At 34.8% G+C, this 27,096-nt stretch overlaps 1 protein-coding gene across 2 annotated transcripts in view; it reads left to right on the top strand.

Moving 5' to 3' along the window:
- Positions 1-25,539, top strand: part of TMEM106B (transmembrane protein 106B) — a 29,644-nt gene extending 4,105 nt beyond the window's left edge. For both annotated transcript variants that reach the window (XM_035698565.2, XM_025471200.3), the window contains exons 2-8: positions 2,609-2,830; positions 6,236-6,299; positions 11,806-11,965; positions 17,176-17,316; positions 17,602-17,651; positions 18,748-18,801; positions 19,674-25,539. In XM_035698565.2, the coding sequence (XP_035554458.1) occupies positions 2,609-2,830; positions 6,236-6,299; positions 11,806-11,965; positions 17,176-17,316; positions 17,602-17,651; positions 18,748-18,801; positions 19,674-19,812 (830 nt within the window). In that variant the 3' untranslated portion in view covers positions 19,813-25,539. The remainder of the gene's footprint in view (positions 1-2,608; positions 2,831-6,235; positions 6,300-11,805; positions 11,966-17,175; positions 17,317-17,601; positions 17,652-18,747; positions 18,802-19,673) is intronic.
- The last annotated feature ends 1,557 nt before the right edge of the window (positions 25,540-27,096 follow it).

The raw sequence follows: 27,096 nt of genomic DNA on the forward strand, positions 1-27,096 counted from the left end.
GTGTTGTGTCACCTCCTACCCGGACCCAGCCTCCTGCCCAGGGGGCTCCAGGCTCTGGCCCGAGCCCGGAGCGCAGGGTTGATTCCAGGCCCTCACACCTTGCGCGGTCAGGGGGCCTGGTGTTGCTGTTGTGGAGCTGTCTTGCAGGCTTGCCTTGCCCTTTCACCTCTCCGGAGTAGTCTGTGCGCCGAGTTTTGTTTATGTAGCTTATGAAAGGTGATGGCTTACTTCGTTATCACAGAAGATCATGACCCTTTTAAATTGGATGGAGTGCTGTACTTCTTTTTTTTTTTTTTTTTTTTTTAAATCTCTCTACGCTGCCTTAGATCCATGTTGGGTTTTCAGTAAGAGATTGTGAGGAAAAACATGGATTACAGGGAAGAGAAGGGGGCATAGCACCTCCTCATAAACACACCGGCGAGTCTCCAGGAATAAAAGTGGTAAATGTTTCTTCCCTGTGAGGAAAATCCGGTGGGGGCGGGGGGGCGGGGATACGAAGTACCTGACAAAAGTCTGGTGCCTGTCAGCTAGCCTTGCTGAAACAAACACCTGTCAGAGGCCGAGTCATCAAAACAACAGATAGGAATAGAAAACAGGCCCATGCTGAGAGCCACTTGATCTTGATCTTGCCTTCTGTGTCTCCCCTCACCCTCCACCAAAGCATTCTGGTGCGGTGCACCTTACACGCCGGTTGTGTTCACTGAGATCCCAAAAAGGATGCCTGAGACCTCACTACTGAGGCCTCCCATCCCTGTTCAGCTGATATTCCATATAGGTCAGTGTGTGGGAACAGTGATGTTAATTCACCCCTCAACTATCTGTGATTGGCAAGGGTTCGTTTGGCTTGGATTTATTTGTTTGTTTTGTTTTGTTTTTTTTTTTTTGCTTGGGTTTAATGTCATTGAGACAAACCAAGAGAAGAAGAAGATAATGCATTTGTGGAAATTACAAAATCATTTATGTTTTTAAACTTATATGGACAATGTGTGTAGTTTGTTTTTTAATGGTAAAATTGTGAAAGTAAGCATCTTCATTCTACAATTTTAAATTTGTCTCCTAGTTGTATAATTTTTTATCCTGCTATATACACTATGTTTCAATGATACCAACACTTAGATGGCATGCCAGTATTAAAAAAACTTTTCTTCATATGATAGTGTGACTTGAATGACTGAGTTTTCCTTACTCAAATCAATGAGAATTTTTAAAAGAAATGTTTATCTCTTCATATAAATGTCTATAATTATTTTTAGGAACTGGTAAAAGATACATGATCAAATTTAGAAAGAGAAGAAATGTTATTTTTAAATTATGCTTTCCTTCTTTATTAATTTTCCCTCCGAATATCAGCAGATTGGATTATGACTTTTCTCTTCATGCTTAAAATTGTGTTACTCAACTGCAGTGCTATTGCATTACCTACATGCAAGGATTATTTTAGTATAGGCGTGGTGTATGTATAAGTACTACTACTTATTCTTACTTGGTTTCCCGTTATTTTTAGATGCTATCATTAAAATTTTGAAATTAATGTTCTAAATTTTGTTTTTTTATATTGGTGAATTATATTAAATATTTTGGAATACTAATTTCACAATTTTAACTGCCAGCAGTTGAATGAAAATAATCTCATGATTGGTTTTTTTAGTTTTTGTTGCAAATGTTTAAACGTTAAGGCTAGAAATGTGAGAATGAGAAGAATTGTGGATTTTATTTATCACAAAGGGGAATGAATTTTATAAGGCTAAAAAATACTACTTTGAACTTATAACCAGGGGTTAGGGGCCCAAGAGAACCTGGCTCCAGGAGTCCCAAACACACCAGGTTCAACCACTCACCACTGACAAAATCCAAAAGCAAAGAGAGGAGTGGTGGTGAAACAAAGGAATTTAGTTCAGTGAGGCCAGCATGGGGAAGACAGCGGACTAACATTTCAAAAAACTGTCTCAAGTGCAGAAAATACTTCTGAGTTTATATAAGGAAAATGTGGGGAAAAGGTGGGTGGGTACATGCAGGTGGGCAGTAAAGGTTAGGTTAGATCCGTCATTGTCTTGCATTAGTCAAGCTGCCTCTTACTGCTTGAGGTGTTAGTTTTGCTTTCCTCCATAGGGATGCTTTACCCTCAGGGTCTTTTGCCTGAGTTAAGAGATAAGCTGGAAGGAAGAATTTAATTAGAAAGTATAGCCTGAGGTCTATCTGGAGGTAGTTGTAGTCTTTTAGATTTACCTGGCTATACATATAATAGGTAATCATAATCTGTTTAAACCAATTTTAGCATTTAGCACTAATTGGTTTAAAGATAGAATGTTTTTGTTTTATTTATTCTAAGAAAAGTAAAGCCCCCTTTCTTTTCAGAGAACCCTTAGGGAAGTGTAGACTTCTCATCATAAGTCTGATATATCATTTTATAATTTTTTGTCGGAAGAACACTTTGGACTCCTGGCTCCCTTGTTTCAGACATTACTTTCATTAAATATAATTCTAATCAAAAGTAATTTGAATATTCCCTTGTAGTTTGCTCTATATTAATTAGATTGGTATAAAAATCCCACAGTATTGATGTATACTTTTTTCCCTAAAATTTACTGTAAGATTTTTCTTCTTTTAGACATGGGAAAGTCTTTTTCTCAGTTGCCTTTGCATTCAAATAAAGAAGATGCTTATGATGGAGTCACATCAACTGAAAGTATGAGGAATGGACTGGTTAATAATGAAGTCCATAATGAAGATGGGAGAGGTGGAGATGTCTCTCAGTTTCCATATGTGGAATTTACAGGAAGAGATAGTGTCACTTGCCCCACTTGTCAAGGAACGGGAAGAATTCCTAGAGGTATGTGTTGCTGTGTTGTTTTTCCTTTAAAGAGTAATTCCAGGCTTTCGCACAAGTAATATAAAATCCATAGATCTAAGCACAGTCCTTTGTTTTAAAACTCTTTTAGGATTAAAGTCAAAACCATGTATTGCCTTCAGTTAAAGGGACACAGAGAAACAAACATAAACATTTAGAAAAAAAATACACAGGTTAAGGTTCCTAAAGAAGTCATGAAAACCACCCGTCTACCGCTAGTATTTTTTCTTTCCCACCTGCAATAGCAGATACGTACTATCACTTGACTGAAACATTTTAGAACTATTTGGCATCAGTAGGGGGTCATAATCACATGTTGGGCTTTAGGAACAATTTTAAGTAGTTTGGTGACCTAATATTTTTATTCATGAACTAAAGAATAGTAAGAAGCCAGTCATGCCCTAATTAGTCATTCTTAAGAGGAACTACACGAAGAGGGATGGTAAATGAAGATGAGCAATATGGGGGAAAAATCAGTTTGTGGTATATCATAGGGAAATCCAGAAGGGAATAATCTTCATGTGCTGTTTGTAGGCTAGACAAATTTTAGTAAAAGTGGCCACAATGGAAATAATAAAAATACCTTGTGCTAATCTTGTTTTGTTCTTGGTTGAAGTTGATAGGGAGCCCTGGAGAAACCATGAGGGAAGGACAACGTGACAATAGAATATACACCAGTTTCTAATTAACGCCCTGGGTTGGGGAAGTTTATATATAGAGAGAGTTGGCCTTTTGAATGTGATGGTTTTATCTTTGCAGGGGTAAATAGCTGTTGGAGAATGAAAGGATTTTTCTAAGTGAAAGGGATTAGTGCCTCAGGCTCAGAGGAGAGAAAAAAGGACTATTTTAGCAACTGGATGAGTTTTTGAGGTATAGCCAGTAGGCTTTTTGGTAGCCTGGAAGTGGATAGGAAATCAAGGATGACTCCGGAAAGTATTATTGTCTGAACAGCTGGAAGAATGGAAGTAGCTAGCTCTTTATTAGAATGGAGAAAAGATTTGAGTGTATGTGTATGTTCTGGGAGAGATCAGGAGCTCTATTTTACAGATATAATTCTGGAGATGCATATTTGACATCTTAGTGGATATATTCAGTAGGTAGGTAGTTACAATAAGTGCCTGGAATTCAAGTACAAGGCCTCTGCTATAGTCATCAGAATATAGGTGGTACTTAAAGCTGAGTTGGATGAGAGTACCAAGCAATCAGTGTAAATTAAAAAGACACCGTAGTGCTGAACCATAGGGCTCTGTGACATTTCAAAGTCAGTGATATGATAAAGATTTAGCAAAGACAATGAAAAAGCAGCCAAAGGAGAAGGAGGAAATTCTAGTGTGTCTGGTGTCCTGGAAATAAATGTAGGAAGTGTACTAAGGAGAAGAGACTAGGGAGTGAGGGGAGTGGATCAGCGGTTTGGCACCTGCCTTTGGCCAAGGGCGTGATCCTGGGGACCCGGGTTTGAGTCCCGCATAGGGCTCCCTGCGTGGGGCCTGCTTCTCCCTCTGCCTGTGTCTCAGCCTGTGTCTCTCATGAGTAGATAAGTAAAATTAAAAAAAAAAAAAGAGAGAGTAAGGAACTGTTAGATGCTACCAACAGATCAGATAATATAAGGACTGAGAACCGACCATTGGATTTGATGATATAGATACAGACTAGTGGACACCTTTAAAAGAACAGCTTGGCAAGTTGCATAAGCATGTATAGCATATACAGAGTGGGATCAAGAGAGCACAGGAGGAGTGAAGTTATATAGTAAAAAAATTTTTTGAGTTTTACTATATATATACATATATATAGTATATATATAGTATAGTATATATATAATAGCATATATAGTATGTATAATAGTATATATATAAAGAAGAAGAGTGGTGGTAGCTGGAGGGAGCTATGAGGCCAGGAGAGGGAATTTTTTTTAAAGATGGGGTGAATAATATGTTTGCTGATGAGGAAAAACAATGGTTAATGCAGGAGATGGGAGAATTATTAGATGTAGTGCACAAGTTTAGGTGACTGCTCTTACAGAGGAGCACCTACAGTTTACTCTTTGTAAAAGGAGAAAAGGTAGTATATAGATACAGAAATAGGTGGGTGGATGTGGTAGTGGTAGCTTGTGAAAGTTCTTTCTTGTTTACCACATCATGGGCTAAGAGTGAGGATATGGAAGGAGCTATTGGCAACTTGAAGCAAGAGGTGAAATTACAGAATTGTGATTTTGGAGAGGCAAGTTGAGAGTGTGAACTAGGGAGTATTGTATGATGGTTGACATCATTAAAGGCCGCTTGAGATTATTGATCTAAACAAGGCCAGTGAGCAGAGTTGCATATTTTTCTCTATCCACATTTAGCCATATGGATATCAGCATATTAGCTAAAAGATTTCTTTTAGGGCAGCCCCGGTGGCGCAGCGGTTTGGCGCCGCCTGCAGTCAGGGGAGTGATCCTGGAGACCCGGTATCGAGTCCCACATCAGGCTCCCTGCATGGTGCCTGCTTCTCCCTCTGCCTGTGTCTCTGCCTCTCTCTCTAGCTGTGTCTCTATGAATAAATAAATTTAAAAAAGAAAAAAAAAAGATTTCTTTTAAGCAGGATTGTAGTTTAGCCAAATGAATACCCCCAAACAAGACAGGATACATGTACATACAGAGAGAAAAATATATATTATAACATATATTTACATGTGGGTGTGGGGAGGTAGTGTGTGTACATGAGGGGAGAATTGGTAGAAGGGGCATGGAGGAATAATGGAAGCATTATAGGAAGCTTAAAATAATTTGACTATAGTGGTTTAAGAGTTAGTACAAAGAGCCACATTTCTGATAAGATTGAAAAATTGTTTATTAAAGATCTATTTATGCATTTAAGTATATGGATATAGCCCAACCTAAGAAATAAAAGATGGATTTTAAATTGAGTTACTGTAGATAGTGTGTGGCCTGTATGAGTTGTGGAAGCCTCATTTTGTATGCTCTCTTAAAGCATGAGACTTGTTATATGTCAGATTTGGTTTTCAAGGGGCATAGTTTAGTAACCTCTAGAGAATTTTAGGACATTAAGGTAGCAATATTTCTTCTGTTCTTATCCAGATAACCAAATCAGAATCTACATGGAAAATAGTTGAAAGAAGTCTTGGTAAATTCAGATCTACCAAAAGCTGGGACTTTCAGTAAACAGATTACTCTTTCTCATTCTTTGTATTATTTGTAGTCATAGCTAGACATCAAACTATGAAAAATATGTTATCTGTTTGGAACTCTGTGTCTACTAGATAAGTTTTGAAAATTTCGAGAGCAATTTACCAGAGAGATAAGATGAGACCCAGATTTTGGTAGAAAGCCACTACCAAATGTTATGTATGTTATGTTAATAAATTTCTAAACCTTTTACTTTTAGGGCAAGAAAACCAGCTTGTGGCATTGATTCCATATAGTGATCAGAGATTAAGGCCAAGAAGGACGTAAGTGATAAAAAAAAATAGCAAAATTTTTGAGTATTTTTTGCTTTTCAAATTACATATAATTACTCTAATTAACAGTATTAAAATGAAAAATGCTATCAGGTTGTTAAATTATGCTATCAGATGCTTCATATCATTAAAAAAAGGATTTCTGATTTGGGGTAACGTCTTCAAAGCAGCTTAGTCTGAATCTTCTCAGATCTATTTACTAAAACAGACAAACCTAGAATAGCAGTAGGAAACACAGAAACATTTTCATCAAAAAATGGGTGTTAAGGTTCTCCTACTCATCCCAGAATAAAAATGGAGCAAGGGTCAAAGCATGTTAGCAGCTGTGTAGAATTTGTGAAGGGAACAAAGAATTGCTGAAGGTCCTGAGAACCCTGATATACAAAGCAAATGTTCTGATACATAATTCCCAAAAGAAGAGGATCCCACACAGAGCACTTCCAGCAAATGCTTCTGGATAACCTGTCAAAATGGGAGGACTCTTGGTGTTATATACCTTGGAAAAGAGTGTAGAAAAGGCTACAGAGATACACTAACGGGCCTTAAGAAGATCAGAAGGTACTAGACCACCTTGATCTCTCAAAGACCTTGGGAAAACACCAAAAACTCTTTCAAAAGGACAGACATACCCTAAGGAAAAGCCTGCTAGGGATTGAATCCATTTTGTCCAAAGAAAGAATAGGGAAAAAAGAAAAGTTTCAAAAACTAAAGAGAGAGGATCCCTGGGTGGCACAGCGGTTTGCCGTCTGCCTTTGGCCCAGGGCGTGATCCTGGAGATCTGGGGTCGAATCCCACGTTGGGCTCCCGGTGCATGGAGCCTGCTTCTGTCTCTGCCTGTGTCTCTGCCTGTCTCTCTCCCTCTCTCTCTCTCTCTCTCTGTGTGACTGTCATAAATAAATAAAAATTAAAAAAAAAAAAAAAACTAAAGAGAGAATCTCAGAATTATAGAAGTGTTTATACATCTTAAAAAAAAAGGGGATCCCTGGGTGGCACAGCGGTTTAGCACCTGCCTTTGGCTCAGGGCGCGATCCTGGAGACCCGGGATCGAATCCCACATCGGGCTCCCGGTGCATGGAGCCTGCTTCTCCCTCTGCCTGTGTCTCTGCCTCTCTCTCTCTCTCTCTTTCTCTGTGACTATCATAAATAAAAATAAAAAAAAAAGAAAAAAAAAAGAACAACTTTGTATTCCAATAGAAGGAGTTTTGAGCAGTGAAGCTAGGAAGGCCACCCTGGCCCATCCTTATCATCTAAAATGCAAGTTTCTGTTAAAGGTACAAAAACATGTCCTTTAAACATGAGCAACAAAAAAGTATTGCAATGAAGCATCATACAAAGACAGTTAAAAAAAAGTGGGGATCCCTGGGTGGCTCAATGCTTGAGCGTCTGCTTTCGGACCAGGGCATGATCCTGGAGACCCGGAATCGAGTCCCACATCAGGCTCCCTGCATGGAGCCTGCTTCTCCCTCTGCTGTGTTGTGTCTCTGCCTCTCTCGTGAATAAATAAAATCTTAAAAAAAAAAAAAAATGAACTGAAACAAAATGCTGACCCATAGTAGAAGCATATCAGGAGACATGAAAACTGGAACTTAATATTGTAAATTATTCTAAAAGAAATTAAGAAAACTATGGAAGCTATGAAAGAATTGCAGGAGTTGGAAATAGAAAAGCTCAGAAATGAGATGACTAAACAACATGAGGACATGGAAAACCTATGTACCTTGAATTAGAAAAAATTAATTTCAGAAATGAAACCAAGGAAATGAAAACTGGTAGAACACAAGTGCAAATTGTAAAGTATGGCAAAGGAAGTAGAAGTTACAAAGGAGGAAATGAAAACACAGTTAATGAAAAGTAAGATAAAATGGTATAGAACACAAAGAAGATTGAACACACATGTTATTGAAGCCTCTGAAGAAAAATCAAAGGAATCAAACTGAACAAATACTAAACATTCAGTTCAAGAACACTTCTCTAAAGTAAAACAAGACATGAACTTCAAAATATTCTACCCATCCTAGTGAAATGACTGGACTTTGAAGGTTAAAAAAAGAAAGAAAAAAAACCTCGATAAAACCAGGCAAAAGGATCAATTAATTTATAAGGGACAGAAAATCAGATTAGCATGCTTCTTCTTGACTGCAGTGCTCCAAACAAGTAACCAGTAGAGCAGAATATTTAAACATTCATAAAGGGGTGCCTGGGTGGCTCAGTCAGTTTAGTGTCTGCCTTCAGCTCAGATCATGCCTCAGGGTCCTGGGATCGAGTTCTGCATCGGGCTCCCTGGTCAACAAGGAGTCTGCTTCTCCCTCTGTCCCTCTCCCCAGCTTGTGGTCTCTCTCTCAAATAAATAAAACCTTTGGAAATAAATATCTATGGAAGGAAAATGAACCAGGGATTTTTAAGTCTATAGTAGATGGTTATGAATATTCAAGAAATTAGGCTTAATTCCTCTAAATCTTAGGATGAAAAACCTTTTCTGCATTTGATTCAAAATCCAGTGAGGAAAGAAAAGATGGAATTCATCTTACAGAGCATAGATTAACTTTTATAAGATGAAAACAAAAACCTTAATTAAAGCCAGAATCTAAATGGCAAGCTGGGAGTGATGTCTGTACATTATCACAGATATTATGAATGACTAGTCCACAAGAAAGAAATACAGATGTCTTTTAAGCATGGGAAAAGATGTTCAGTCTTATAAGAGAAAAACAGATTAAAACAACATTGAAATACCACTTCTTATCTACCAGATTAGCCAGAACTCCAAATTTTGACAGTGTTTTGTCGGCAGTACTGTGTGAAATGAGCACACACATACCTTGTTAGTAAAGGGGGATTTGGCATTACCTAGGAAAATTACATATACATTGACCCTTTGGCTCAGGAATTCTACTTTGAAATTTTTTTTCTAAGGATAATTGTCAGATATAGTCAGTGGCTTTTGTGAAAGTTATCCACTGTGCCAATGTTTGTAATAGCAAAAGACTAGAAATAATGTAAATGGCCAGTGATGAGGTTCTAGTAGAATAAGTTATGCTACATCTATACGATGATGAAATGAGGGAGAACTCTATATTGTACTACTGTCGATATCCAGAGTACGTTTTTATCTGAATAAACACATACATACAGAGAAGGAGAGAGAAACAGTGGAATGATAAACCAAAGACTTATAAAACAATTACTCTGAGAGTTTGGGAGGGAACTAGGAAGGGGGAACAGGTAAGCAAGTGAGATCTCTGTATGTATATGTATTTATATTGTTTGGACTTTAGAAATACATTTTTTTTAAAAGAGAACTTAAAAGTTGAAATCAGAAGGGAAAAAAAATTCCTAAAAACTGAAACAAATGATTCTAACTGAATTCCAGTTCGTGGCATAACCACAGATCAAAGAATCACTTTTTTTAAAAGATTTTATTTATTTGTCAGAGAGAGACTGTGCACAAGCATGGGGAGCATCAGGCAGTGGGAGAAGCAGGCTCCCCACGAGCAAGGAGCCCAATGAGGGACTTGATCCCAGGACCATGGGATCATGACCTGAGCCAAAGGCAGACGCCACCTAGGCATCCCTGAGAGAATCACTTTTAAGTGACTTGACAGTATTTCATTTTGACTGTCAATGTCTAGTAAGACATGTTCTAAATGACAAAGACAACTAAAAACAAAAGTTTAAACTGCACTCAATAGCTACATTATTAGAAGTAATGTTAGTATCATTTTGAAACTGATACATAAAGCAGATAGTTATGTACTAATGCCATTAGGGAACAAGATTCTTTGCATAAAAACAAAGGGCTACAAATACAAAATCAAATAAATTTGATTTTTTACTTCTGACCAAGATGGAATCCTCATAGGCACTAGATTTATTTTTCTGTATAAAACAACTAAAAAACCAGACAGATAAATGAAACCATATTTTTGGACAATAGGCATCAGTCAGTACAGGACAGTGGTATTTGAGAAAGGAAAAACAAATAAGGTAAGTCCTACAATCGTATCACATTAGTGTCTAGGGAAAAATATCAGACCACAGCACAATGGAAAGAGCCCAGACAGAGTTTAGCAGTGCCCCTAAACTGAGGAGATAAATGGTAATGGGAATCTAGGAGGCCAAGACCAGACTTAATAGGACATAGTACTACTAGGCAGTAGAGAGCCACACTGGGTATTCCTTGAGTGTTTAGCTGAGTACTGGTCAGTGTATGTGTATAAGGAAAGTATTTGAGACTGAAGGAAGAAACATGCAAAAAAGGACAGAGGGAACAATCCTCAGAGCCCACATAGGGCTAGGGATAGTTTCCACCAATCACTATGGAAAATTTCATAATTCATAGGGAATTGTGTAGAGTACTCAGGATTATTTCCACAGTAACAGAAAAAACAGTAGATTAAAAGCTGTAATGCTCATGCTTAACAAAACCCAAGAGCAGACCTTAAAAGGTTCAAATTGTTTTCAAGAAACTCAACTCTACCCCATACAAAACTCAAGAATATATGCAGGAATACTAAAATATCCAACACTCAACATGGTAAAATACATGAGTCGGCATCCAATTAAAAATTACCAAGCATGGAAAGAAGATGAAAGATGTGGCCCATAATGAGGAGAGTTCACTTATAGAAACAGACCAATAAATGACATAAAGTGACATGCAAGACATAGAAAGAAACAAAGGTGCTGCTGTGGAGTTATTTGTTGGAGAAATCAGGAAAATTGTATTTTGAAACCCTAGTTTGGAGGGTAAACTTGAGGATGGAGGCGGATCCCTGGAGATTGGAAATAAAGAGCGAGAAAAAGAAGAGCTAGATTTCAAGGGGAATTTGAAAAATAGTAAAGGCATAGAAAGTTTATTTTTTTCTTGTCTTATATCTGCATAATATTACTCCTTTCCTGATTTTCAAAAAAGCAGTTTAACAACATCATCAAAGCAGAGTTGATTAATGTCAACAGTATTTTTAAAACTGGAGTACATAAATACTTTGGAATGAGAGATTCAAAGTGTTAGTGCGACTTGGTGAGATTGATGAGGCATGTGGTTATGTCATTATGTTTTTAAGGATTTCACAGGTTCTGATGAGCCGTCACTTTAGGGAATTATATAATGGCAAAACCCACATGTGAAAATTCTGCTTTAGTGAATTCAGAAGGGAGAGAAGGGAGTCTTGAAGTCTATTTTTTTATGAAGTTCCTCAGCTTAATTAATTATAGTGTATAGCCTGGTTTAGGAATTACTGTAGTAAATATTCTACCTACGATAGCCCTGAAATCCCAGTCTCCAAAATGGTACATATGTCTTTTAAGGAGGACATTTTAACACTTAATAGACCAAACCCAATCCTACTAAATATTTTTATAATACAAAAAGTTGGTAAAATTGTACATCTACTGCAAGTATAATAGGGAAAATTCAAGTTGAAAATATCTTCTCTAAATGTTTTTATTATGTACTTTTTGATGCACATGTATTTCAGTACTTCATTTTTCTTTTCAGAAAGCTGTATGTGATGGCTTCTGTGTTTGTTTGTCTGCTCCTTTCTGGATTGGCTGTATTTTTCCTTTTCCCTCGCTCTATTGACGTGAAATACATTGGCGTAAAATCAGCATACGTCAGTTATGATGTTCAAAAGCGTACAGTATATTTAAATATCACGGTAAGTACAAATTTACGTTAAATATTTTACTATATTCCTTTATGATATTAAGTATGCCTTTGTCCCTTTAGAGAATATTAAATGTGGCACTGGTCAGTTTGCTTCTGTGTGTCTGCTATTGATCTTTATCATTTCTGGTTCTGCTGAAAATGGCAAATAGTACTGGCAATTGTGTATACAAGAATCATTTAAGCATTTGAAGTTGCCTTTAAGATGGTAAAATGAACAATCTTGGGCAAAAAAATATTAACAGTTTGTTCACTTTTCAACATTTGACTTCAACTAGCTTCTAGCAAAGTGTTAAAATAATTGATTCTATAAATGTTATAAATATACCATTTTCTTTTCCTTGTATTTGGTGGAGTACAGTTTTTGTTTTTTGTTTTTTGGTTTTTTTTTGTTTTTTTTTTTGTCATTTTACCAGACTATTCCTTTATGGTCTTGAAAGATAAAGTATAGATGACTGTTTGATTTCTCTTATAAATTAGTGAGTGGGAAAATATCCACAGTATTTTCCTGGACAGTGGTGTTTCAGTACTCTACAGCCTCCCTACTCCTGAAAGCAACAAACAAAACCTCAGAGAAGGTCTGCCTATTTAACTGTTAACATTTGTTTGAAAAGAAGCATGGTTTGGAAACCACTAAATAATTAAAAAGGAAAATGTGTATTGGTCATGCCACAAGGGTGCATCTGTGTGGCAGTGGTTTGTTGGGAAGAGCAATATTGGACTCTAGTTGGTTTTCCTTGCAGGGGTGGTTCATATCCTTGAGGTAGAAATAGAGATACCTCTGGTTGTAGTTGTGAGGAGAGAGGTTTGGAGGGACAGGAGTATAGGGGAATGGTATGTTAAAATGGAATTGCTCATTAATTACAGGAGAAAAAGAACTCTCCTGGGTCCATTTATCCTCATTACTTACCACCAAAAGTTGTTAATCTCCTGGCTTAAAAAAACAACTGCATCTATGGAAAAAAATGTGCATAAAACAACATAATGCTAATTATAAATCATTTCATATGACTGGTGAATAATTGTTGACTATTTTCTCACTCTATTTATTTTTTAAGATTTTATTGATTTATTCATGAGAGACACAGAGAGAGGGAGGCAGACATAGGCAGAGGGAAAAGCAGGCTCCATTCAGGGATTCCAGTGTGGGACTTGGTCCCCGGACTCCAGGATCACGACCTGAGCCAAAGGCAACAGCTGAGTCACCCAGGCGTCCCATATTTTCTCGCGTCCTATATTTTCTCACTTTAACAGTCATCTGGAATGAGAATTGTATTTTTCTTTTTGTACAGCGTTTAAGGCAGTGGCCAGATTTTTCTTTTGGCCAACCTCTGAAACTTGTTTTAGTATCAAATATTATAAATTCATAATAAAAGATTAAAAAGTCCTATGATGTTCCATTCTAAATATAAATATATTTAGATGTAAATATACTTTATTTTCAGTAAATATTCAGGAATTCCCACTTTTTGGGATGCTAACACTTAGAACGTATGAACATTAAATAAGAAATAATATTATTATATAAGATAAACATTAAGCTTGACTGGATTACCATCAGATGAGGTTGAGTTTTCCATAGGTTCTCTATCAGTATTTTGAAAAGTGGATTATATAGTACTGCGTTTGTTTCTTAAAATGAATATACATTAGTACTGCTTACTCTGCTTTAATAACTTTTGTCTTTCTGCTTATGAACATATTAATCATTGTAATACATTTGAAAAATACTGTGATGTATATTTTTATTTCTACCTAGATCTAACTATAAATATATACATATATTTGCTAATAATGCATGTATATATTTGCATACTTATATGCATTTAGAAATGTAGTCAGGTATTTTCATAATGTATATAAGGGATACACACGTGTATAAGTGTATACACATGCACAGTTTACCTTAAGTGAAATCTCACTAAATTTTCCCATATTAAGTGCTTTCATGTAGTCTTTTATATGGATGTATTACAATTTACTCAACCATTTCTTAGTAGATGTTTAATTTTGCTATTATAAATATTCAGAAAACATCTTTGTACTTAAACTTTGTTTCCATTTCAGGTTACTTCTATAGGATAGATTGCTAAGTGTAAATTTGCTAACTAAAGATCACAGATCATTTAAGACCTTTGATAATAAGTCATCATTACCTAAAAGTTTATTTTAAGATTTTATTTATTCATGAGAAAGAGAGAGAGAGAGAAAGAGGCAGAGACACAGGCAGAGGGAGAAGCAGGTTCCATGCAGGGAGCCCGATGTGGGACTCGATCCGGGGTCTCCAGGATCACACCCTGAGCTGAAGGCTGTGGTAAACCGCTGAGCCACCCAGGCTGCCCTACTTAAAAGTTTACGACTGTGATCTCTTGACTTACAGATTAAGTGGATTCTCACTGCTCTCAGCAACAAAATGTCTGATAATGCTAAACTTTCTGTCTTGGGTTTTTTTTTTTTTTTTTTTTGGCTGTTGTTTTTTGTTATCTTTTTAATCTTCGGTACATTAGAGGAACTACTTTAGGGACGCCTGGGTGTCTCAGTGGTTGAGCATCTGCCTTCAGCTCAGGGCGTGATCCCGGGGTCCTGGGATCAAGTCCCACATCGGGCTCCTTGCATGGAGCCTGTTTCTCCCTCTGCCTATGTCTCTGCCTCTCTCTCTCTGTATGTCTCATGAATAAATAAAATCTTTAAAAAAAAATCTTCAATACATCTTTTTCTAATTCTTGTAGTTTTATTCTCAACCTGTTTTGCATCATTGATCCCTTCACTATTCTACTGAAAGCTATGGACACTTCAGAGAAAGAAACATACCAGCATTATTTTGCATGTGCAAAGGATTCCAAGATTCTTCTGAATCCCCTTTGGCGTGTATCAGAAAGTCTATTGACTTCAGATTAACAACCCTTTCCTGTAGTGTTTAGAAATTAAATTGACATGGGTAATAAGAGCCAAGTAAATGAAACTATATATTTAGATAAAGGTTATTTCTACTATTATGGGATTTAAAAATTCTCTATATTTATAACTATAAATTAGTGCAAAAATGGGGTCACAAAATCACTGCTAGCATATTCTTTTTTTTTTTTTTTTTTTAAGACTTTATTGAGAGAGAAAGCTAGCAAACCAACGGTGGTGGGAGAGGGAGGGGTAGAGAGAATGAGAAGAGCAGACTCTCTGCTGAGCAGGGAGCCCAAAAGCAAGCTAGTGGGGCTCCATCTCAGAACTCCAGGATCATGAGCTGAGCCCAAGGCAGACACTTAATTGACTGAACCACTTAGGTGCCCCTACCATGTTCTTTTTTTTAATCCTTGTTTACTGAGACTGTTGTTTCTTTCCATTTACTCCATATGGCATTGTTCTACCTTTTTCCATATTCATATTAATTTATAAGCTCACATTTAGCTTTTTTTTAGTTTAATACTTATTTTCAAAGAATAATATTTTGTACATATTTTATACATGTTGGTTTTCTCACCTGTTAATACTTTGTAGAAATCTCTCCTAATTTTCTGGTTTAGAGTTAATCTCTTCTTTCCAGTGGGCCACATAATATTCCATGTAATGATTTAATGCTATTCGGCCATTTTTGTGAATGGGCATTCACTTTGTTTTCAGTTTTTTTGTTTGTTTGTTTAGGATGTTACTGTCATTAACATCCTAATATTTTTATTTCTTTAGAATAAATGCTCAAAAGTAGGATTGATAGGTCACAGGATATACATTATTTTTATTTTAGTGGATATTGCTAGTTTCCTTATTTGAATGGTTGCAAGACTTCACATGTTTTCCAGGAATGTAAAAATAGACCCTTTTGCTCATATCCCTGTCAGGAATAGAATTTGTTGCTTTCTACAAGTTTTACTAGTGTAATGTATCTAAAGCAATATTCTGTACTAAATTCAACTTTTTCTCAACCATAAATGAATTTGAGAATTTTTAAGTGTTTCTTGGCCATTTATATTTGTACTCTTTTGATTTGTTTACTCATGCTTTGCTTTTTTTTTTCCTCTTAAGGCTTTGTTTTTTTGTTTTGTTTTGATTTTTTTTTTAAGATTTTATTTATTTATTCATGAGAGCCACTGAGAGAGAGACAGGCAGAGGGAGAAGCAGGCTCCATGCAGGGCAGAGGGAGAAGCAGGCTCCATGCAGGGAACCCGACGTAGGACTCGATCCCGGGTCTCCAGGATCAGGCCCTGGGCTGAAGGCAGCGCTGAACCGCTGAGCCACCCGGGCTGCCCTCTTTTTTGGTTTATAAGGACCTTTTGTGTAGATGATAACCATTACAATCTGCCTTACAAATATTTATCATTTAGTTTCTGTTGATATCTTCGTGATGACTATTCTGGATGTTTTATTTGTTATTTTTTGTCTCTTGATTTAACATTTTTTCATTGGTCATTTTCTAAAATAATTTAAGATAATCATTATGAATTAGAATTGCAGAAGTTGCCCCAGCTATTAAGCATAGAAATATATAGCTCCATTTTTTTGCAACAGACTTTGAATGTATCACATTTCTTCCTCAAAGTGACCCAGTTAGAATCTCTACTCAGAAGTTAAAATCCAATTTCTTTTAAACAAAATTTATTTAAAGTATTATTTAACATTTTAAATGGTCATCTTTGTGTTTAGTAGACTAGGAAGTAGCTTATTAATATTGACTGTGAAGATATTTATATATTAACATTTATCAAAAACTTAGGTGAAACTTAAATTTTTAATAGAATTTTTGCTAAGACTACAAATAGATTTTCTAACATTCATTTTTCTATATTCCTGTACAATACACTTTTTGGACTTTTTATTGTGTTTATTATCAGCATATTATATACATAGTACTCACCATAAAACCAAATAAGCAGTTCCTTTAATGTCCTTTGATATTTTTGGCAATACTTTTCTTCCTCCTAATAACTGAAGCATGGCCACAGCTGAAGTCTTTATTTTTTTGAGGTCATTTAAAAAATTTATTTATTTTTAATTTATTCATGGGAGACAGAGAGAGAGGCCAAGACCTAGCAGAGGGAGAAGCAGGATCTCTGTGGGGAGCCTGATGCCGGACTCCATCCTCCATCCCAGGACCCCAGGATCATAACCTGAGCCAAAGGCAGACACTCAACCACTGAGCCACCCCAGTGCCCCTAAAATTAATTCTGAGTACATATTTGTTATGTTTATACATTTTTTATCTTTCTTTTGCAGAACACACTAAATATAACAAACAATAACTACTATTCTGTTGAAGTTGAAAACATCACTGCACAAGTTCAATTTTCAAAAACAGTTATTGGAAAGGCACGCTTAAACAACATAACCAATATTGGCCCACTGGATATGAAACAAGTAAGCTTCCATCATGAAATACTTTGGAGGAGTTAAATGAATCTTGACTTTGTCTATCATATTAACTTGAGTCAAGGGGAGGTGGGGAGATTTCCTTAAAAAAAAAACAAAAAAACAAAAAACTGACCTTGACATGTGTCCCGTCCATGTATAAGAGAAAGTCTTAGAATCAACTTTGCAAAAGGAGAAATTTCTAAACCTTGAGATTATGTATGAAATGTGTCTGCAATACTTGACTCTTTGATCCTCTTTCCAGTTGGCTTATTTTCATTTTTTGCTTTTCAGATTGATTATACAGTACCTACTATCATAGCAGAGGAAATGAGTTATATGTAGTAAGTTTTGATTTTTAATCATTTTCTCATTAAATTATAAAGTATGAAGAATAAAGTATATGGACATGGAAACCACATTTGGAATAATCCTGTTGGCCTCTGATTGTTTCTGTTCTCTTTGCCCTTGTCAACATACATAATATTTATGTACATTATGTACCTATATACTTAATATTTGTTTTTTACTTATTTATTTTTCAGAATTAAGATATTCTTACATATTTTAGTATTTGTTGACTTTTTAGTGTAAGAGAACTAAAAAAAAATACTAGTAATTTATAATACTCTATTATTGGTTTGAAATTCTCAGGCTTTTCAGTTGAATCTAACTGATTATTGACTCTTATTGACTCTTACTGAGTAAAAAAAAGGGATAAGGGACGCCTGGTGGCTCAGTGGTTAAGCATCTGCCTTCAGCTCAGGGCGTGATCCCGGAGTCCCGGAATCCAGTCCCATATCGGGCTCCTTGCATAGAGCCTGCTTCTCCTGAGTCTGCCTCTCTCTGTGTCTCTCATAAGTAAATAAAATCTTAAAAAAAAAAGAAAAAAGATACATTTTTATCACCTTTATACCAGGCTTACATAGAATTTCTAAGTAGTAGACTGTTTACTAAAATTTCAAAAAGTGAGTAAAAAGTAGCAATAATTTGTAGCCTGGGTTAAATAGCTCTACAAGTTCTATAGTAGGAAAGCATGTCTGTTTTTAGAATAAAAAGTCATGAAGATACTTAACCATTATTTGAGCTATAGAAAGTTTTGAGTCAATAAATGCTTTTATCTTTTTTTTTTTTTTTAAGATTTATTTGTTTATTTTAGAAAGAGAGAGAGCACTCAAGGTGGGGAGGGGGAAGATGGGGGAGAAGGAGAAGCAGACTCCCTTCTGGCAGGGAGCCCGATGGTGGGCTGGATCCCAGGACCCTGAGTTAATGACCTGAGCTGAAATCAAGTCAGATGCTTAATCAACTGAGCCACCCAGGCACTCCACTTATATCTTCTTTATAGTATCTCTATTAGTTGTAACACAGGAGGAATCATAATTAAATAATTTTAAATTTATAATATAGCTTGCATTTATTCACATTTTTTCTTTTTAACAGTGATTTCTGTACACTGATGTCCATCAAAGTGCATAACATAGTACTCATGATGCAGTAAGTATGAATTTTTTTTGAGGTATTTCTTTGTTAAATTAAGATGTATAACATTGGCTTATAGCATATGCAACGCCTTTACAAATATCAGTTCAATTGAATTTTGAACCCTATAAAAGTTCTATGAGGTGAGTAAATATTCCACTTTACAAATGATGAAAAGAGGAGCTCAAGGAAGCAATGAAGGATGACATGGCCACTAAGCAGTGAATCTGGACCTTGCAAGAATGCTGGAAAATGAGGAGGGGGTTGGGACAGAGAGGAGGACTGCCTGTAGTAAATAATCCTTAAAAGTAATGAGAAATACTGTTACTGGTTTGAAAGATGGGTATTATTCAAAGCCATTAAAAAATTGTAGGTTATAGGTTTGGTGTTTGGGTCATTAGCTGACATCTAAATAATCCTTTTCCTGTGATAAGAGAACTATATGATTTTTTTTTAAGATTTTATTTATTTATTTGAGAAATAGAGGAGGGAGAAATAATCTGAAGCAGACTCTGCTGAGCACATAGCCCGATGGAGTGCTCAATCCCATGACCATGAGATCATAACCTGAGCCAAAACCAAAAGTTGGATGCTTAACTGAGCCACCCAGCCACTTCTATAATTATTTTGAAGAGTGAAATGAATGTATTTTTATTTCATGATAAGTGTTCTGGAAACATATTTTGCTTTGTATAATTATTTGAGCAAGGCTTGCTAAACCAGCATTTATGTTTTCTATTAGGGAAATAGTCCCCAAGAGGTCCACATCCACAAAATTATCATTAATCAGTCTCTGAAGAAAATTTTGATATATAGAAGTATTCTCAGTTTAGGAAACGTTTTATATATATATATATATTTTTTTTTTTCGTTGTTTTCTTTTTTAGAGTTACTGTGACAACAACATACTTCGGACACTCTGAACAGATATCCCAGGAGAGGTACCAGTATGTTGACTGTGGAAGGAACACAACTTATCAGTTGGGGCAATCTGAGTATCTAAATGTACTTCAGCCACAACAGTAAAAACCGAAAGAGATGCCACTGGAGAAGAAATCCCTATTGATATTTTTCTGAACTCGGAAGGATGAGGTACTTACTTCCTGATAGAAGATCTTCAATTGAACAAACCTAAAGTTTACACTTCCATTTTAGGGGTACAGTTAAAATTGTGTGGACTTGTACATTATACTCTGTGTTCATATCTGTACCAGGATCTTTTACTTGAATCTAAATTTGCTGATTTTCTTCCCCCTCCTCCCCTAATGGGGACATTGAGACTTCCCAGGTAGGACAACAAATAATTATCTATAATTCACAGCTTCAGTGACTACTGGAAACATAATTTTGATGATGAACATAATTGGAGAAACTTTATTTCTGGATGTTTTTATAGAATATTACCGAGAACCTGTTATTCATGAAAGACTTTTAAAAAATAACTTTTTTTCTGTTTTACAAATTCCCATTGCTACATAGTAGTATTTCAGGATATTTTAGCTTTTAGCTAAACATTTGTAGTTTTTCATTTGTTGAAAATCTACTCATTTGCACATTTTGACAGTCTTATTTCAAGCTAGTACTTGCATAACACTAGAAACCAAAATAATCTTTGCAAAGTTCTGTACCTAAAAATTTTTTAAAGCCCCGTTTCACATGTCTTTCCATGTAAGTAAGTTTTGTGAAATTTTTGTGTAGTCTTCAAACATAGTTAATGTACAATATTGTAAATAAACTTTGCATGGCTTTTATACAGCTTTAATAAATATCAAAGTACAGTTTCAACAAAGTAAGTCGCTCATAAAAATAAACAGGAGAATGAAATTCAGAAACTTACAGAATGTGAATATGGTTCCAATTACATATGGGATCAGGCATAAAATAGTTTTGAAATAAAGTATTTTGATTCTCCACTTTTTTTTAAATATTGCTTTGCATACTAAGAAGTTGTAGAGATACTTTTCACAACTATTAGGTATGTAAGTCACCCATGTCATCCATTTTATACCTGTTTTAAGGAGGAAATTATGTCTTTGGTAGAAATTATCCAAGAAATTTTGTCATTAAGCGATGGTGGCTATATCAAAATTAAGAGCTGTATTATCCTTTTAAAAAATTAATCACTTTGCACTTCACATGGATATCATGCCTCTAGTGGTTACATTTTAAAATTTTCAAATTTTTATTTGGATTTTATTTAAAATTGTTTTCAAGTATAAATTACTTTTTCACATCGTTGTTTTATATCTTCAATACCATTTTCCATTCGAGCTTCTTGCCTTTTCACTTATCAGGTTCTGATTACCTTGTAAATACGTACCACTGAGGGTAGGGGCCGACTGTGATACCAAAAAAATAAAATAAAATAAAATACGTGGCTTGAGATGAATTTCTTTCTGGTTCCTAGTGACAGAAGTCAGGTCTCCCCCTCCCCCCCAAAAAAGTGCCTAACTTATATCTGAAACATACCTAGTATCAGTCAGACTCCAGCTATAACACACAAGCTTTGTCTAACTATTTAGAGTGAATGAAGCCTCCTTTCTGCCTTGAAACACTCAGGTCTCTCCTTAGCTTTCATATTTTCTCCACCTTTTCCTGAGTGAACATTTTAAATGGGTGGAATACGCAAACTTTTTTTTTTTTTTTAACTGCTTGTCTTACCTTAATCCATTGCGAACTCATCCATCTTCACTGTTAAAAGTCACCCCATCATATTTGTTACAGACTCACTGTCAAATCCAGTCTTAATATGTTTTTCTTCTGCTGTGTTTTTTGACTACTCCCATTCTCCTTGAAACTACACGCCTCTAATATATTGATTCTATTTGTATTTTTCAAATCCCTTGCATTTCATTTTCCCTGTCTTTTGACATCTTTACATGAGTATTATTTAGATCCTCTTTTGCCTCAAAATTTCTAATTCTGTAACCTTTAATTAACCATCTGTTAGGGCTTCCAAGTCTTTCTATATACCTGACTGGTCACCTGTCTACCTAGAGATAATAGTATTTCAGTGACACTGTGGAAAATCATAAAATGTTTGAAAAACTTTTTAATCATATTCTGTTTTCTTGTCCTTGAGTCCTGTGTACTTCAAAATCACCATTTTTTTCAAAATCATCCTTCAGATATGCCTCCTTCAAAAATCAATCCTGATTTATTTTTCTGCTCTGTATCTTTTAACCTTGGAAAGGTATGTAGTGTAAATTAAATGGAATTTTCTATTGATTTGTGGTTCTGATATCCTTTTAGAGTGCATGCATAGTGTCTGCTGAAGAGATAGAAAAATGAGGGAACATTTACTTTTAGTGACTTAGTTTTAAATATTTTGTCTTCATTTTTTTGTCTTCGTTTTTTTAATTAAAAATTCTTTATTATACCTACATTCCATGAAGTATAAGGTAGAAAAACCTAGAATTTAAAATAAGTGCAAATCAACAGTAGAGGAAAAGAGGATCACCTGTTACTGCTTTCAGAGAGGTTTAAGTAACTTGCCAGAATAAGCCTGGAACAGAGTAGGCTGTAAGTTAATAAAATTACAAAAACACATTCAGGTGAAACAAAATTATAGCCATTAAAAAAAAAATAGGGAAGAATGAATGAGCATTGTTCAGTGAATTTTTTTCTTGCATAATGGTAGGGTAGATATTGTTATGTGTTTTTGATTTTTTTTTTTTAACTGCTCTTGGATCTTATTCAAAGGATATGGTAAAGATGTTAAATTTTTTTCCTGATACTCAAGAATAATTTTTTTCTTGAATTACACTTTTAATAGACTGGTCGTTCTAACCAAATGCAATATTATAACAAGTCTCTGTGTATTGATATTATATCTGATACTATGGTCTTCTAGAGCTCTTTCATAATGTTTTTCTTACATAATTTTCTTATATAATTTCCCTGGTCCTGTGAGTCAAAGGATGGCAGGATCCTCATCTTTTAGAAGAGGAAGGAGATGCATAGGGAAGTTATGGGACTTGAAGAAGATTACTTACTTAGTAAATAGTTATATTGGGCCCAGATCTAGTTTTTCTGTTTCCTTTGTGGGTGCTCTGTCATTTAAAATAGAGTCCATTAGGAAGCCCTGTTGACTCAGGTTAGTATGAAAAAACTCAGAGAAAACATTTACTTAGTTAATAGTGACAATCAAAATAATATTGATGAACTAAGATTTGGGTACTTTTAAAGTTAGTACCGTACCTGAAATAATTCTAAATGAAAAATGAGCACTTGTACAATATTTTGGTATAGCATAAACTATAGCTGATTTTTTTCTGTTAGAATTTATACTCCTTGATCATTCCAATAAATATATGACTGATACGTTGTCAGAGTAGGCTATTTATAAATAATAGAGATTAATGTATTTGAGATTAGAAATAAGAACAGTGTGAAAATATTAAATACCGAATAAATTGCTTGAAATTGCTAAATAACCGTCTTTAATATAGTATATGACATGTAAATGATTGGTTTTATTTATGAGCAGTTTTTCATGCTTTTTTTTTTTCTTTTTTAAGCCAGTGAGGTAATTACTTTCTCTTAAGAGTTCATGACAAAACAAAATTCAATTTAGATCTTCTGAATTATAGTTTGGAAGTGATACAGTGCAGTGTTAGAAGGAAAATGATTGCCAAAACACAAAAACTATCATTACTGCAATATAATTCTGAATGTTTTGATGTAGGTTATATCCTCAATTTTTTAAAACTTCCTTAATTCTTTATATAATGATTATATTTCATTTTGGAAAATAGTTTGTTAGGTGCTTGACCCCCAAAGTAAGTCACTGCTCAATATAACAACATTTATTAGTTATTTACTGTGTCATATACTGTAGTAATCTCTTATGTGCATTATCTGATTATTACTCAGAAGAGCCCTCTAAGGTTGATACTGACAATGCCTCATTTTATATCTGAGGAGATTGAGTTCTAGAGAAGTTAAGAAATATACATAAGGTTGGAAGTGGCAGATTTGAAATTCAAAACGTGTCTGATTGACTCAAAAACATCATTGCTCTTAAAATTAGCATATCTTCTTTCCAGCCTTTGAGAATGTTTTATTTGTAAAAATGTATTGATTATTGCACTTAATATATAAGATTTTGAGGGTTTTGCTAGTATTTTCAAAAATACTATTAGTATACTTTATTATTTTGTAGATCTTTGGTATGATAAAAATCGTTTCTCAATGAATTTTAAAATTTTTAAATTCATACTTATCTGTTATACAGGATTTTTTTTTTAAAGAAAATTTTAAATTTACAAATATACATCAGACTTCTTTGGTGAGCAGTGTGAATTGAATTTCAAGTTATTAGGTTGCAAACCAAAGGTTATTTACCATTGTGTCATGATTTTTAGGTCATAGTATCTGGAAGCAGCAACTACATGACTCAAATACATCTAAGAATAATTAAATTTTATTTCTCTTTTTCATAAAATCAGATTTTAAATGAGATGTTTATCTGAAACGTTTATTTTAAGGAAAATATATGTGTTTGAGAAGATGGGGTTAAAAGACTTGAACATTATTTCTTTAAAAAAAATTATTTTTACATGAAAACAATATATTTGTGATGTGCTTAAATCAAAAATTTTATTCTATATCCCAGATCTTATTTCAAAGTAAAAATTTTCACTTAGCTGAAATTTCTGATTAGAACCAACATTTGTGTATTTTTGTGCTTAGTGAGAATGTAAATTTCACAGTGGATTTTTGAAATTTATCCTTACTTTGGATAAAAGCAAGTGATATATTTATAAAATTACTATAGGGATAAATTAAAAATGATAATTTCCATTAAAAAAACTAGTATAATTATGTTTATAGTTCTTTTTACACAAGTTTAGCACAGAGTCTAAATTAAATATCTGTATTGACCCTAAAACTATTCCATAAATTAATTTAACAAATATATGGCAAGTTTTTCATAGCTAAATAGCTCTTCTAGAAGGAAATTGTTGCCTTCTGTTTAATTACATTAATTGAAATGTGTTTAAGAGAAATGTTTTCAGCATATTTTGTATACTAAAAAACAAAAAGGGTTAGTATTGGGCCAATGGCCAAGAGGTAATATTACTACCATGTAGACTATTATTGTTCAAACTGTCCCACTTCCCCCAGAATTTTAGAAACTAGAAGTCTGGGAGATAATGTATCAGCTGTGGTTGGGTGATTCTAAAGTGTTGTAAGTATATTCATCTTTTAATTATTGTGTAAGATGGAACAAATGCCAAGTTGCAAAATATGCATAATTTTGTTATGTAATGGTTTGTTTTAGGCATAAAATACCAGCAAGCTATGCCTTGTGTTCTGTCTTATATTTCCTTATAGAACTATATTAAGTAAGATTTTTGGAAAATAATTTAAAATGCTTGCTGACTTGACCTGATCGGTCAGATACTTGAATGATGGCATTACTGGATAGATTCTAATCCATGATTCTACTTGTGGAATAAAGCATAATATAGAATGAAAGACTATGTTTGGGCACTTACTCTTTGCTAATATTATGTGTTAGCCTCCATCATAACACCATAACACGCTGAATTTCCAAGTTGAGCAGTTCTATAATTGTAATTATTGTTGCTGTTCATGTAACAAAACATGCTTATATTAGTAAAAGGAATAGAAGTGCTCCCAAATGCTATTTTTTTAATTACTTGTAACTGTTGCTCTTGTAATTGTGTTTGACAAAATAAAATTTGTAAACATTTTAGCATGAAAAATAAAATTTGTATCAGGCAAGTATCTTGGTCTTACTTTTGAAATTCCCTTGACAAAAACAAATCAATGTAGATATTGAAAGTCCTTTAGCTCAGAGCTCTCAAGTCCTTTCAGTTCTCTCCTGAATTCCACTTTTGCATCATCCTTGATTTATTTTTCTTCATCCATTTGGCTTCCATTCTGTTGTCAAATTCTGTTTTATGTCTGTAATATCTCTGGAATCTGTCTCATATTTGAAATCTCTGTTGCTATTACTCCCTAACTTGTTTACTGAAGAAAGCCCATTTCCTTGCTACTGGTATTGACAACTTTCCATATTTTGGCCATACCTAAATCCACACTCTTTTTTCTTGTCATTTTCCTTCACCTCTGTCCCAGCCAGATTGAAATGTTGGCCATTCTTGGAAATAGTCCTTTCCATTATCCATGCTTTGCTCATTGTGTTCCCTTTTCCTGTGAAAATTATTTGACCATTTCTTTAATCCTCAAGCCTATCTGTTCTTCAGTGTTCAGCCCAGTGCCCCACTCGACTTTCTGACTCTTACTGTATATTCACTCACACATTGAGTGACTTATTTTCCAAATGTGGCACAGTTTTTAAAAGAATTGTCCAATCACAAAGAAGGTTTTGGTTTTGAACTCAAAACTTTTTGCTTGAACTGAACTTAAAAACTTGTTTTAAGCTTTTATTTCAATCAATATTTACTACATGTTTTGCAAGTTTACAACTAATGTTTTAATTATAGTTTTAAAAATCTTGTGTCCGGACGCCTGGGTGGCTCAGCAGTTTAAGCTCTGCTTTGGCTCAGGGCCTGATCCTGGAGTCCCAGGATTGAGTTTCATATCGGGCTCCCTGCATTGAGCCTGCTTCTGTCTCTGCCTGTGTCTCTGCCTCTCTCTCTCTCTCTCTCTGTATGTCTCGTAAATAGATAAATAAAATCTTTAAAAAAATAAAAATTTTGTTTCAAGTAGCATGATCTGAAATTAGATGAGATTTAACCAAAACAACTTGATAGTTATTCAATAGGGGAATAAAAAAGATCTATTACCTGGGTGTGCTCTGCCTAGTGAATTTCCAAAGGGAGAAAGAAGAATCACCAGCAAATTTGTGAGAGTTTTTTTTCTGGTAGATTTCTGTTCCTTTGATCTGTGGTTTTCAGAATTTTTTATCATTTTAATTGTGAAACCTATTTTTAAAGTAACATCTTACATACAACCCCATTATGACAAAACCTAACCACTTTGACTTAGGAGCAGAATGCATGCATGCAGTCCGAGACAACTCCTTCCACAGTAGAAGAGGAAGCCAACCTGCAGCCACTTCTTTACTGATAACTTAGGGCAACTTAAAATTCCTTTTGTGTATGACTAGCACATTTTTAGAAACTGAGCAAATACAAGCCTAAATTTATTTTTTAGGTTTATATTTTATGAATAGTTTTATTTTTTTTTAAAGGTTTTATTTATTCATGAGAGACACAGAAAGAGAGAGGCAGAGACACAGGCAGAGGGAGAAGCAGGCTTCATGCAGGGAGCCTGACTTGGGATTCGATCCCAGGTCTCCAGGATCACACCCTG

The sequence above is a fragment of the Canis lupus genome, chromosome 14 (genome assembly GCF_003254725.2).
Source record: "Canis lupus dingo isolate Sandy chromosome 14, ASM325472v2, whole genome shotgun sequence".
Lineage (NCBI taxonomy): Eukaryota > Metazoa > Chordata > Mammalia > Carnivora > Canidae > Canis > Canis lupus.